General features: G+C 36.6%; 1 protein-coding gene and 1 pseudogene across 1 annotated transcript; one reads left to right on the forward strand and one right to left on the reverse strand.

Moving 5' to 3' along the window:
- Positions 1-1,111: 1,111 nt before the first annotated feature.
- On the reverse strand, positions 1,112-4,850 carry LOC113294481. The gene is made up of 6 exons (XM_026542874.1): positions 4,687-4,850; positions 3,649-3,846; positions 2,266-2,903; positions 1,672-1,958; positions 1,494-1,627; positions 1,112-1,289 (listed from the first exon to the last, which is right to left on the reverse strand). Exons 1-6 carry the CDS (start codon positions 4,848-4,850, stop codon positions 1,112-1,114), a joined length of 1,599 nt encoding a protein of 532 aa, XP_026398659.1.
- Positions 4,851-5,245: 395 nt separating this feature from the next.
- On the forward strand, positions 5,246-14,385 carry LOC113296867 (annotated as a pseudogene).
- The last annotated feature ends 1,197 nt before the right edge of the window (positions 14,386-15,582 follow it).

Here is a 15,582-nt window from a genome sequence, read left to right on the forward strand (position 1 = left end):
CATGATGAAGCAAATCACTCAAGTTCTCAGGGTCCAACCAATTATCTTCTTCTACAAGTGCATCAAAGAAAATAGGGATCTCAGGACCCCCATAATTATGTCTTTGTATTTCTTTGTATCTGCGCTGCAACTTCTTGTTGTATTGAATATACAAACAGACATTTAGCTTTTGTTGTAAGAAACGCTTCCGCCTCTTTGTATGCATCTGATTAGCGAAGAACGACACATCAATGAACATTTCCACCCATAAGAAGAAGAAGATACAAATATAGCAGTGCTAAAAATAAATAAATCTTTGTATGCATATGTCAGTTGAAAAGTCTATAGTTATCTAAGAAGAAAACAAGGATGGTTTAATACACCACAGTGAAGAATAAAGTTGGCATTGTTTTCAAACATAAAACTAGTAAAGAATACAATTGGCATTGTTTTCTGTAACAACATTCAATACAACAGATATTATTTTCAAATACAAAACTAGTAAAGAATAATTCTCAAGTCCACCGATTTTGTCGACAAGTAACTTTATTGATATGACAATTATAAAGGATTAAGTACTTACATTTCCGAACGTACTCCAATTTCGCTAACAGGATGAAGCGCTACAAGTCTGGCTCAAGACCCTTATTGCAAATTTTTGGAGGTCTGGAACATCAATTCCGTCATTCGCAATCCACAAGTCGTCTGTAATATAAACACCAAGCAATACAGTTACCCCTAAACTAACATACAATAACTGATTTTTATAGTTATCTATTTTTTAAATAAGAGAAAAATTACAAGGTGATGAAGTATCTCTAGCTCTGACTACAGCTCGCGATCCTAACTCCCCAATTGTATCGTTTTACCATCTCAACTGAGCTCTAGCCTTATCATGTTCATCATCGTCAGTTATAAGCCTTTCCATCGCATTAGAAAGACATGTCTTTATCCTCGAATACTTTGAGCCACTATCCATCTCTTCTTGAGGGATTTTGTAGAATATAGAAGTGTTCAATTACCAAGATGCTGCATGGAGTGGGTGATCTAACTGGTCCTCCCATCTTTCATTAACAATAGCCATGATCTTTTCTAAAGTCCCTTTATCTTATCTAAATGATATCTGCAGTTTTTACCTCGCCAATCTCATTGCTTCATATATGTAACTCGTAGTTGACTTCAACTCAATATCCACCATTCTTACGACATCAACTAAAGGTTTCAACACTTTGCAAGAAAAATCACAATGCTTCCAGAATGCACTACTAGCGACAATCTTCACAATCACTTTCCCAACAACTTCTTTATAGCTAAAACAGACTGTGTCCACTTATCATTGACAAACATCATTCATTTGCAATACAGTTTTGTGCTCAAGAAGGCTGGCAAGTGTATAATATTGAGTTGCAAATCTGGTTTTTCCATACCGATGCAACTCTTTCTTCCCCGTCATTTCTCTCATCAAATCTAATACTTGAAAATGAGCATATATATATACGTAACAACTCTCTTACCTAGAGTAACAACTCTTATTATTGGTGTAATTAAGCTTTTTACCAAGATCTTCAAGCATTAAGATGACGCGGTGGGAATCACATGGAGTCCAATATAAGGTTGGGTGTTCAATCATTAAAAGCTTCCCAGTAACCTTAAAATTAGAACCATTATCAGTAACAAATTGTACAATATTACCAATCCCAATATCTGCAATCCCAATACCTCATTAACAAGTTCAACTATGTAAAATTGATCATTGGTTCGTGATGAGGCATCCACCTTTAAGAATACTGATCCTTTTGGACAATTTACCATGAAGTTAATAAGGTGACGCCCTTTTTCATCTGTACAACCATCAGACATAATAGTACAACCAAATCTCTTCCAATATGGTTTAAACGTCTCAACAAACTTCTTCATTTCTTCAAGTTGCTTACCGAAGAGATTTGTACGAATGTGATGGTATGATGGCACCGACAGAGCTAACAACAAAAGGTAGAAATAAAAATATAAGTACATGATAAATGAAAGGTGTCAACAGATGTGCTTCAAATAAGCTAAATATTCCTGTGTTGCAAATGCAGTTTCATGTTAAGAGAAAGCTACATAAATCTACTTAAAATTGCATCAGAAAATTAGTCAATCCACTAGTGAATTTATAAAAGTACTAAAATAGTAAACACTCAATTCCAATGGACTGACATAAGAAAGCAAAAACCATCAAAGGTCGACACGTACATCAACCAATAAAACTTGGAATAAAAATCCAGGAAGGAGCGGATGACATACCTTTTCCATAATCTCCAACAGAGTTGAGCATCACTTGGAAACTAGGGGAACAAACAATATTGAAAGGTATAGCATTTTCGGTCATCCAATACGATATGTTATTCCACGCCTTATTCTTCAACTTATGTTTGGTAGCACTTTGTCTCTCAAGTGTTGTTTGCTTCACTTTTGAATAATCAGTCTTCATGAATTTTTCAATAGGACCCCTTACATTACTTGCACCTTTGGATTTTCTTTTAGACGGAGCAACGACATCCGCTTCAACCTCCTCTACCCCAATATCTTCATCATCTCCAGATTCTCCATTGAAATCAACTGTTGCATACATCAAGTCAATCTGATCCATGTGAACCTTTTGCTTATTCTTTATTATTTCTACCTCTCTAAGCTTGGCAATAATGTCGCTAGTTGCACTGGGACATCCTCTAACTTCCCCTACCCTACTCAATATATGGTACTTGAACCTAGTGATTCCCCCAGATACTATTTTCCCACATAACTTACAAGTTAGAGTATTTCTTCTAGTTGGATCTTTTCTTTCACCCCATTCCCAAGCAATATCTTTCTTATGATCTGGAGCAGTAGTCTCAGATTGATGAGCAGTGCCCAATGGTAATGAATTACTTGCCATATCTAGCCTGAAATTGAAAATAACATACTTTAGTTAGAAATAACTTCAGTAGAAGACATGAAGTAATATCCAAGGATCATGCAATGTAGAAATCTAATACAGTTCACCCAAATATACTATGATGGTGCTCACGCAGTTGTATCACCATTCACCATCAGAATATGAAAAAAATCAAGATGAACAATGATTTTGAATCAAGATAAAATCATAAAATACAAACATGATGCTATTTAAGTGAACATGCATGCAAAAATTAACATAAAATACGAATTGAGTGTTATTTATTATCAGAACTATGAGTGATTGTGGATTATGAGACCAATTAATAAAAGATTGGTTAAATCGGTCAGAAATCAGATGAAAAATCAGTTAATCCAACAGTTGTTAGAACGAACATCATAGAACAAACAACTATCAACTATTAAATTTGAAAAACAACTACAAAATTACAGGCAATGATCAATACACTTACTTCTTTTACAAACGCTTCCGCTGAAGCCTCAAGAGATGATATGAAAACACCACATTGATGAAACTAGGGTTTTATATTTTTATCAATAGGAAGTGAATTATAAAAATACCCTGAACCGATATTATCATTGTACAAGTAAAACCGGTATATCGGCCTGTACCGGCCGAGACGAACGTTTTTATCGTTTCATTTTTGTATCGCCGATATTTTGAGTATCATATAGGTTTATTCCGATATCCGATAAAAACCTGCAACATCATGTACAACCAATATTAACTACCTTGGTCCAGATGAATTCTTATCCATACTCAACAAGTGTTTCAAATCTTTCATTTCTCGTTCTCTTGTCTTTGTGGTAATTGGTATACCCGTTAGATCTTGCTTCATGGTTTCTTTAAGGTCTTCCATAAAAGGGTAGACAATTGGAATCAACTTGTGGTTCACATCTTGTTTTTCCAACCCATTTGTCTTGGGATACCTGTCGAAGATTATTCGCCAAGTTCTATGTCCCAAAAGTCTTTACAATGAACTTAATTTGGTTTTAGGATAAAAGATAGTTGCCTCCATTAAGGAACAATATCCTCAATCAGAATCACAACTCTATGCCTACCAAGCATATGACAACGAGGAAGTCTGAGAGCCATCATCGTCCTACAATTACAAGAAGTGCTCGACTCATCGTAGTTTCTATATAACTTGAGTTGTGTCGTCGTAAACGTATTTCCCAATGTGAGACGTTGTAATGTATACCCACAAACAACCAATCATAATCTTTATAATTCGTCAACTTTTTGTGTCTGCTTTCTTCGAATTGCTTACTTATCTTAATGATATCACCATTAGTGTACTCATAGATATCATGTTGTGCCGTCACAATCTCATTTTAACTGTGTTAAGTACACCTTCTAATTTTCCATGAGCCTCCTCTACCATACTTGTGGACTCAAGTTTGAAATGTTTATAATCATAAGTAAAAGCATACACAAACCTCCCTTTGTGTTGGCTCAACCATTGTTTCTTGCAATATCCCACTGCTTTGGAGTAAGTAGTAGGTTTCTAATGCCCAAACATAACTCTCGTCCTTCTTACGATCCAGAAAACATCATGTCACCTTGAATGATCGCTTGTCTGAGGTTTGTCATATAGTGTTCAACAAAGACATATTGTACATATTCGTATTATAAGTACAATTCATAAACAAAACTTGGTAGAAGCACCGAGCCAATTCAGTTATCTTCAGATGCGCAAGTAAAATACGAGTCATATTTCCATTCAATGTTGCATGGTGTCTCACGGTATAGTTGTGTTTGTGGCCAACCATTGTGATTCTTGTATTGCCTTCTTAACATCCCATTCAAACCTTTTGATAGTTGCTTTGACCGTATCAATTGTAGACAATGATGAAAGGTTACCCTCGTTATCCTCATTAAACTTACTCGGTTTAATTCCCAACTTGATTATACTTCCACAAACTCGTGCCATTTCAACTTGGTAACAGGGGGTGTTCAACAAGACTTTGCGAATCTTAATGCATGATTATGACAACCATTAGCAACCCTGTACATTCTCAACCTGAGGTTCTCTTGGTTCAAATTGAATATAATCTTAAATGGGCAGCCACACTTTTTCAACTTAACCTTGTACACCCAATTTATCTTCCAGGGATACACATAACCTTTTTGCAAGCCATTTCAAGCCGCCCACGTTGTGACTGATTTTGCATTCTCAGTCGCCCACTCAACTGCTTCGTCTTTAGACGACCACTCTTTATTTGCCCGGATCTTAGAAGCACTAAGCAACTAAGCAGTAAGAAAAAGAAAGTAACCGGTCAAATTATAACCTCGCGGTATAAGATGTCACGCGCCAAAACGGGGACTGTTCTTCAACTTTGTAATTGCTCTCACAAATCTTTTTCTTTTTCTTTTTCTGCTTCTCTTTTTTTCTTTTTCTTTTTTCCTTTGCTCCTCAATGGGGAAGGGGTTCATTAGGGTTAGGGACGATGATCGAAGAAACATGAAGAGGAACTCGTCTAAACAGATCACTGATCAGGAAATCAATGATTATTTAGCTAAAAAAGCTCAGAAAAAAGTAAGTTGTTAGTCCATTTTTAGGGTTTCTTTTTGCTTATTGATTCTTGTGTGTTTTAGACTGAAATCTCTTTTGAATCTCTGTAGGCTGTAAAAGTTGCAAAGAAATTGAAGATGACAACTGTTTCAGGTTATGCAAATGATTCGAATCCTTTTGGCGATTCAAACCTAAATGAAAAGTGAGTATAATTATATGTTGTTTGATTAAATTGAACCTAGAAACCCTAAGATGACCAGAACTTGACTCAATTTCAAAACCTAGTTTCTTTTGTTTTCTGTGGTTATTAAGTTATTTGGTTAAGCAGTGATTTGTAGTTAGTACTTTGGTTTCAGATTTTCGTATGCGTGTATACGTGTTGTTTGGTGAATTTTGAATGATTGGATATAGTAAAATGCATATTTGAATCAAGGGGAAACTTAGATTAGTTTGTCAAGGTGTAGTCAATTTCAGATTTTTTATGAATGTTGGACTTGGACGATTGGATAGAGTAAAAAGTGTGATAGTGGTTCAATGGGGAAAACTTAGTTATGTCTGCTGTTGTTGTTAGTTTAGTTATTGAATTTGCATTATTGCGTTGCAGGTTTGTGTGGAAAAAGAAGATAGAAAAACATATTTCTAAAGGTGAATCTATTGATGAAATTTCTGTTAAATCTGAAAAGAGGAGAATCAAACAAAGGATGGTATGTTTCTTGCCGATTTCTTCGTTAGTAATTTTTAAAATTTCTATCTATAAGATTGATTGGAGACTGTATTGGTTATGCTGTTACTTTATGTTCTAAGCCAGTTGTTGTTCTTCAAATTGATACTTTCGCTAATTAAACTTGTAATACGCATGCCCTGGAACCCAACTACTTGATATCAAATGTTGTGAAAATATAACAGTTTGTTTTCTGTTTTTATAATCTACTGTTCTTATGCAGACGGAGATTGAGAAAGTAAAGAAAAGAAGGGAGGAAAGGGCTATTGAGAAGTCTCAACATGAACAAGAAATGGTAAGAGTTTATTCTATTTTATTAGTAGTTTGTTGTTTTTTGTTGCTGTTGTAAGAAAACATATAAATGACAGCATAGTTTCCTTGAAGTAGACAATACCTTCTTTTCACAGTTTTCCATGTGACTTGGATGAACATATGGTTCAGATTTTACTTAAAAGTTCCTCATCATGCAGGTAATGTTGGCTAGAGAACGTTCGAGATCTGAATTCCAGGACTTGGTGAAAAAGGAAAAAGAGGTATTGAGTACTTAAGAATTTCACCTTTTGCATCTTTGTATCGTAAAGCGTGTTGTTTGTTCTTATACTTTGATGCGTTATTTGGAGTGACACCACCACTCATCTTCTTTTGATTCATGATGCTTCATGTTTTGCTTCTAAAATATTCCATCCACAGTTTCATTTTAATCAAAGCAAGATCAGATCAGGTCAGGAATTCGATTGCGCGAAGGGCGGATTAAGCCTATTGATATACTCTCCAAGCATCTTGATGATTCAGATGGTTTTGAGTTCGAGATTGATGAATTGGATGAACCGTACATGGTTTTCCAGGTAAGTGTTTCTTGTTTTCGTGAATTTACTGATATTGGTTTGGTAGATAGAAATTTACTTTAAATAGCAGGTTATTTTTGTGTCAGATACCATGTCAGGCATTACATTGTGGAAAACACACACTTCCTTCATGATTCCTGGATGAAGGAAGCTTGATTTTCTATCAGTTGGTCTTAACTCTTCAGATGCACTGCCCAAAACCAGATCAGTGAGTCTGCTTGATAACATATACAAAACTGATGTTTTGTATCACCGCCTTCTGCTCAAGCGAACTGTTTTGTGTTTGTTATGTATTAGTAATAGCATATTCATAGAAGTCTTGGCCAGTGTTACTCGGCGTGTCTCTTCATTATTATTTTTAAAATTGCAAAGAATGTTGGAGTTATCATATCACAAAGTACATGCTACACAGCATGGTACTTTGTCTAACAAGCCTATCCCAGATTTTGTTTACTAAACTTTGTCTCTACTTTTAATGCCAAGTGAAAATACCTCATTTGTTCTACAGAGATGCTCTGTAACTTCGATTTTAACATCTTGGATTTCACATTACAGAGTTTGATGGTGAAAGATATGGAAGAGCTTCGTGATGACATAAAAATGCATCTGGATTTGGATAGGGCAACACCTAGCCATACAGAGTATTGGGAGGTATTACCCCTTGTCTTCCCTGCTGGTCCTGTGCTGGACCCTCTTTCTATAATTAACGGTTTTCCACTGGAAATTCTTCTGGATTATTGTCTATTAACTGATAGATGTGTCATGATATTAAAGCAGTCTGGTGGATGTATATTATATGTAACAAGGTGTTATTTGTGTTTTTCTACCAGCCGTTGGTATTGCTGCACCAGTAACTTTTCCCTAACCGTCCACCTAATGATATATGTCAGTGTTTGTAGAGCTTGTTTCATCCTCACTCGTTGGTCCTGAAGTGACATTCTTTGTTCTTTGACAGGTATTACTTGTGGTCTGTGATTGGGAGCTAGCAGAAGCTCGGAAGAGGGATGCTCTTGATCGAGCTAGGGTACGTGGAGAGCAACCACCTGCTGAGTTGCTTGCTGAAGAAAGGGGATTACACTCAAGCATTGAAGAAGATGTGAAAAAACTACTACATGGGAAAACTTCTAGTGAATTAGAAGAGTTACAGACGCAGATTGAGTCACAGATGCGTTCTGGCACTGCTAAGGTAGTTGAATACTGGGAGGCTGTTGTGAAACGACTTCATATATTCAAGGCCAAGGTAAGACTCTACTAAAATGTCTTAGGTTGCATATTCTTTGGTTCTGAATTGAAACTAATTGTTGAGTTGTGCAAATCTCACAGGCTTGTCTGAAAGAAATTCACACCAATCTGTTGTGTAAGCATCTAGGATGCCTACAAAACCCTGTGAAGAGTGAAAATATTTTGGAAGATGAGCGTGATGATTTGAAGCCGCAAGCTGACGAGGATATTATGCATGATGTGGAAGGTAGGTAACATTAATCTCATTTTACGATCACATGCTAGTTTGCCGTATGATATGTAGCTTGTGGCAGCTAACATTCATCTTTAAAAAACAGAGGAGATGGTTAGTGAGGAAGAAGAAGAAGCTGGATCATTTTCTCCAGAACTTCTGCATGATGATGAAATCGAAGAAGCAATTGACCCTGACGAGGATATAAATGAACTGGTAAACTATCTGGTTGCTATACTTTTTTACACTGGGGCATCTCTCTGTAAGAACCAACAAGTAAACTGCATCTATGATTTAGTTCAATAAAACATGATTTCTCTTTGTTTGACCTTTAATAAGTTCCTATTTCATTCTTCTATCAAGTATTCAATTGTTTTTCTTTTTAGGTTCTTTGTCTTAATGCCTTTTGTTTCAATGAAACAGGAACGTAAACGTCAGGCTTTGCATGATAACTGGGAATTAAAGGCCAGTAAAGTAATGGGAGATGTTGTCGAAGAAGATGCGGTATTTGGTTCTGGGGCCGAAGTAAACCTAGATGCACAAGTTTATTGGTGGCATGACAAGTACCGTCCCAGAAAACCAAAATACTTCAACCGTGTTCATACCGGGTATGAGTGGAATAAGTACAACCAAACCCACTATGATCATGACAATCCGCCTCCCAAGACTGTGCAAGGTTATAAGTTTAACATATTTTACCCAGACCTTGTAGCCAAATCAAAGGCTCCTACTTACACCATAGAAGAGGTGGAAGGTAGCAATGGTGAGACATGCCTTATAAGGTTCCATGCAGGACCCCCATACGAGGATATAGTAAGTTTTCATCACTGTGCTTGCTGTTACTGATTTTAAAAGAAACTTTCTACCTCCAGGATTGGATCACTAATTTGTTTTTCTCAATAATGCAGGCATTCAAGATTGTTAATAAAGAGTGGGAGTATTCTCACAAAAAAGGTTTCAAGTGTACTTTCGATAGAGGAATCTTACACGTCTACGTCAACTTTAAACGTTATAGGTACCGCAGATAAGTCCAAGCTGGTGAGTATCAAGTAGTAGACAGTGTTACAGATTTTACTCATGTTTGTTAGAAGTTGTTAGAGGTCGTTTTCTGTTACAGTTTGTACTCTCTTCGTGTCGTCTTTCTATTAGCTCTCCTGTGTGTCATATCATACGGGTTGAGTACAGCGTTAATGAGAAAACACACATTTCGCCTGAACCATTCTTCTATGGTATCAGAGCAATCTGATCCTAAACCTTAGAAAAAAAATTATGATACAAGAATTTCCTGCATCTTCATCATCAATAAAGGAAAATCCAACTTCAAATTCTATTGCTAAAATTCCTATTCATCATCTTTCAAATTTTGTTTCTCTGAAATTAACAGAAGATAATTTCATTACTTGGAAATCATTGATGTTTCCTGTAATTAGTAAGTACAAGTTGATGAAATTTCTGGATGGATCATATCCTTGTCTAGTTCAAAACACAAGCGTTCGGAAGCAAGCTAATGATATTGAGAATCCTCTCTGTACTGATTGGATTGATGAAGATGCTACTATCATCATGTGGATTCAATCAACTCTCTCTGAATCGGTAATCTCTTACTTTACCAGATCTAATACATCTTTTGATCTTTCGACTAGTATCAACAATAGATTTGCTCGAGCTTCATCCACTCATTCGATTCAATTGCGAATCAAACTGTACTACATGTGAACTCCTACTAGCATAAACCCATGCTTGTAGATAGGGGGGGGGGGGGGGGGGGGGGGGGGGGGGGGGGGTGTGGGGGGGGGGGGGGGGGGGGGGTCTAAATTTTGATCTTTTACCTCCATGCAGCCATATCAGTAAGCATCCAATTTAACATGAAAAACTGTGAAGAAGTCTGATTCCTGTATTAGTCTAATTCCTGTATTGAACTGAGAGGCCGGAGAAAGAGGAATTTTACACCTTGTTTCTTTTCCCCGACTCATCTGAGTCTGACTCTTACGGATCTGACTAATATCACCTGACTCATCTAGATATGACTCAATGTGTTTGTTTTCGAGTCAAAGGCATTTTATTTCCCGAATCTATAATGTCTGAGTCAGATAACGAGCCATACCTGACTCAAAATCAAAAACAAATAGCCTAATATCTGACTCGAGCCGAGTCAGACACTCCAAGAATGATAGGGAATCCGGATAACAACCGTGGAAGTTTGGATAGCAGTATATAACCGAATTGGTTTCCCCCTTTTCAGAGCTATCTAGGGCTTTATTTTCTTCTTCAATCTCCCCTTCTTTTGAAATCCCTTCCCATCCGAGCCATTATTCAATTACCAGCTCCAGTTTTCTTCTTCTTTGTGGCCATTGCTGGTCTAATTTATGTTTAATTTAATCTCCTCCTACTACTCACTGTAAATTTCGGATTATTTTTGTTCTGTAATTCCCAAAGACGATTAAGGGTGCTCAGAGATGATTAAGGGGTGCTCAAAGATGGATGACGAAGATAATGAGAAGAAGAAGAAAAGACTAAAAGAAATGGATGATAATGATGTCTCCCGGACGAATTACTTATTGAAAGTGTTCTCACCAGATTACCAGCTCGGACTTTAGTCCGATTCAGTTGCGTTCGTAAAGTAATGGTACGATTCAATCCTTAATGATAAACGATTTGCTAAGGTTCACTTTGTTCAAAACCAAGATAAATTGAATCTAATGTATGGAAAGACAAGTCAGAAAAAGATTGCTTTTTGAATTTAGAAATCGATCCTGAAAATGAGAATTTGTATGAACATAGATTATTAATGGAATTAAGCTCCCCAGGCACAACTGAACTAGTAGGCTATTGCAATGGTCTACCTTGTACATATCTAGATAGTAAGTTTGATACTCTGCCGCAGATAATAACTGTGGTTAACCCAATGAGACGTCAATCACTATCTCTCTGTTATTTCAATCCTACTGAGGGGTGTCAACATTTGTTTCGGTTTTGATTCATTAACTGGAGAGTATAAGGTTGTAATTATTTCTACTTCAAAAGACAATGAGGAGTTTATATGTATGGTATTTACTTTGGGAACTAATTTATGGAGAAAGATGGTTACTAGAGTTGTTGATATGTCGCCGCCACCAGGTTGTTGTTTTTCTTTTCCCAAACAAATGGTCACAAGAGCTTTGAAAATTAGTCGTAGATCAGCAACCTTTTATGGAGGTGATCTTTTCTGGAGGATAACTAGTAGAGTGGAGGAAGATGCAGTAACTAGTGGCAGTCTTAATGAAATTCATAATTTCAATAAGATTGACATGTTGCTCACTTTCGACATTCACAAAGAGAAAATTCAGTTCATCCGGCTCCCGTCTGAATGTAGTCTTGATCTGACCATGACAACGATGAATGTGTCCCGATATCTAGTAGTTGATCGTCATCTTCTGGAGCATAAAGGATATCTTTGTGTTGCATATTCTGAACACAGAATGTAAAACAACGTGGATCAGGATCATCATCATCATCAACGTCATAATTGTAACGATCAGAGTAATTCTTGCTGTTGTTGTGGTTTTATAGTTCCGTTATATATATTGAAGGACAAGGTCAAGCAAGCATGGATCAAGGGGGAGACTCTCAGTCTTCAAATTAAGGAGCTAGATTTCCTACCAGCTCCATTATGTTGTTACTTTGACACCACTACTGCTACTGCTATTACCCCTCCTACACGTATAATGAGTTTCTCTGATCAGGTGCTGTTGTATTGGTTTAATGGATACTCTACAATTTGCATAAAGAACGTCTCACTGCGGTAAAACCCTCAAGCTCCTATAGTGAGCGTAGTCGTCTTATTTTTGAAGCTAAGGCGAAAGGATCCCTCGAAGGCCGTTGTAATAGTGGTGATGATAATAACCTTCATTGCCCATACATGGATTATCAGCTGCATGCTTAAGTTGAAAATATCCGTTCTCTGAAAACCTTCATCCCTGAAGGAAAAGCCAGTAAATTTCAGTGTCATGATGACTTTATACAGTTTTTCACAGTAGAAATAAAGTACCTGCAGGATGGGTGACTACGGCAAGAGAATATGTAAAATTTCATGCTTTCTAATAGGTATTCTAGTATTAGTTGACTTAAGTTATGGTGGTCAGTTTACAGTCTGTATCATTGTGTTTTATGGCAGAGTTATTTCTCATTTAAGTGTTTTACTTAGAAAGAATAGAAAATGCAGTTAATAATTTGCTCAAAGAGGTTTTGATCACGAAGTTTTATTTTTTGGAATCTGACGTGTCATCCTGTCTACTTGAAACAGATTACATACTTATGGAGTGTGATTTTAAGTTGTTTTAGTGACTGAAATATCTCTGTCATGACATTAGAGGTGGAGGAATCACATTTCACATAGGCTAGCATTAATGGTGGTCTGTGATTGAGAGCTAGCAGAAGCTCGAAAAAGGGATGCTCTTGATCAAGCTAGAGTTCTTGGAGAGCAACCACCTGCGGAGTTGCTTGCTGAAGAAAGGGGCCTACACTGAAGCATTCAAGAAGATGTGAAAGAACTCTTGCATGGGAAAACTCACATGAAGTTAGAGGTGTGACAGAAACAGATTGAGTCACAGATGCGTTCTACTGTGCCTACAAAGCCCTTTGAAGAGTGAAAATATTTTGGAAGATGAGTGTGATAATTTGGAGCCGCAAGTTGAGGAGGATATTATGCATGCTGTGAAAGGTAGGTAACATTAATCTCATTTTACGGTCACATGCTAGTTTGATATGTTGCTTATGGTAGCTGACATTCATCTTTAAATAACAGATGATGGGAAACTCATAATGAAAGAGGAGGAGGTTAATAAGGAAGAAGAAGAGGCTGGATTCCAGAACTTCAGCATGATGATGAAATCGAAGAAGCAATTGACCCTGACGAGGATAAAAATGAACTGGTAAACTATCTGATTGCTATTTATTTTGATTTTTGACACCGGGGCACCTCTCTATAGGAACCAACAAGTGGACTGCATCTATGATTAGTTCAATAAAACATGGCTTCTCTTTGTTTGACCTTTAATCAGTTCCTATTTCATTCTTCTATCAATTGTTTCTCTTTTTAGGTTCTTTGTCTTAATGTCTTTTGTTTCAATGAAACAGGAATGTAAACGTCAGGCTTTGCATAAAAATAACTGGGAATTAAAGGCCAGTAAAGTAATGGGAGATGTTGTGGAAGGTGATGCAGTATTTGGTTCTGGGGCCGAAGTAAACTGAGATGCACAAGTTTATCGGGTGGCATGACAAGTACCGTCCCAGAAAACCGAAATACTTGAACCGTGTTCATACTGGGTATGAGTGGAATAAGTACAACCAAACCCATTATGATCATGACAACCCACCTCCCAAGATTGTGCAAGGTTATAAGTTTAACATGGCAATGGTGAGGCATGCATGCCTTATAACTATAAGGTTCCTTGCAGGACCCCTATACGAGGACATAGTAAGTTTTCGTTACTGTGCTTGAAATTACAGGTTTTAAAAGAAACTTCCTACCTCTACGACTGTATAACTAATTTGTTTGTGTCAATAATCCAGGCATTCAAGATTGTTAATAAAGAGTGGGAGTATTCTCACAAAAAAGGTTTCAAGTGTTCTCAAGTGGTATGCAGGAGGTAGGCACCAAGCACGGCTCATGATATTAGCGCCATATAGTCGACCACAAAGTACGATGAAAATGATGATGCAGACATATACTAAAGCTAATGGGTTCTTAATTCTCTCGTATATTTTATTCTATATGTTAGAAAGTTCAGCCTGATGTAGTTCACTTTCACGGCCAAATTCGATGTCTAAATTCAAGGAATTAAGAACATTGTACATACTTGCATTTTCTTCATCAACAAAAGTATTCCACTACATGATAAAAAGTTACAGTTGATTGAGAGATGACCAGAATATCCGAATGTGGGTTGAATTTAACCACTCTAGTGCAGTTCAGTCTGATTTTTCAGTATCTAAATCTTATTATGATTATCTAGCTAGATTAGATTACAAAAGATAAACCTTTACTTAGTAATCAAATTATGAAATGATTATATCACTCACCACTAAGATTACACATTTTATAATATGAAGATAAACTATGGTGTATTATATATTAATAAAACTGAACATATGAACTCAACTCAATCTTCTCATGGCACCAACTCTAAGGGGATCACAACCTCGCGTAGTATTTAGGGACTAATTTTAACTTGAAACTCGATGGACACTACGTCATCACCTGAGCAAGTTGCGCGCAAGTGATGAAACGCTTATCACGGTTAAAAGTTAACAAGCGCGCGGCACATTTTTAGATATTTAATCACTTGTTTGATCAGTCAAGTCTTTGCTTAACTTTAAGTTTTTATTATAGGACGAATGCATCATGATTTTTTTGGTTCTTTAACAACTGAAAAGGGATATGATGATTATTCACTGCGACTACTATAAGTCTTAAACTTTCAACAATGGAGTTCTGCAAAGACCTATCGTAAAGTTTAGTCAGTAAAAGTCTTGGCTTTCTAATTGAGTGTAGTGTGAACTCTTAAGGTCCTTTTCCTACAGTTTTTCTCTCTACTTTGCATCATCAGTACATTAGTCGGCTAAATCTTAACTTTCTAACCCAGTGTACCGTGAAGTGGTCTGATTATTTCTTTCCCGTGTCTCTTCCTAAAATCTAAAACAGGCTGTTAGTGTTACCTCTTGGTTCTTGCGGTATATACTTTGCATGGATATTCCTATGAGCTCACTTCATTTAATATCGGCAGTCAATTGTTTACACTTAGGAACAGGTTTGTTAAATTGACCAAGTCATTAATATATACCTTCATGAACAAAAGATGAATGAAACGCATTAAAAACTATTACAATGTAAATACCCTATGGGTTTTTTTCTTTGTAGTTTGTGGAAATGGTAAAATCCCATTTTAATTAGTTTCCATGACGTTGAGTTTGATCATAAGAAACTGATGGTAAATATTGGCGAGCTAGCTCTTAGCTGATTTTGTCAAACACTACATACTATGTACAAGTAATTTCAGGGAAATGTTTTACTAACAACATGTAAAAGTACTGCGTCAGAAACCAAAGACAAACTTTGTCCGTGGACTTTGTAAAATTAAAGATGCATTAAAA

The sequence above is a fragment of the Papaver somniferum genome, chromosome 7 (assembly GCF_003573695.1).
Source record: "Papaver somniferum cultivar HN1 chromosome 7, ASM357369v1, whole genome shotgun sequence".
Lineage (NCBI taxonomy): Eukaryota > Viridiplantae > Streptophyta > Magnoliopsida > Ranunculales > Papaveraceae > Papaver > Papaver somniferum.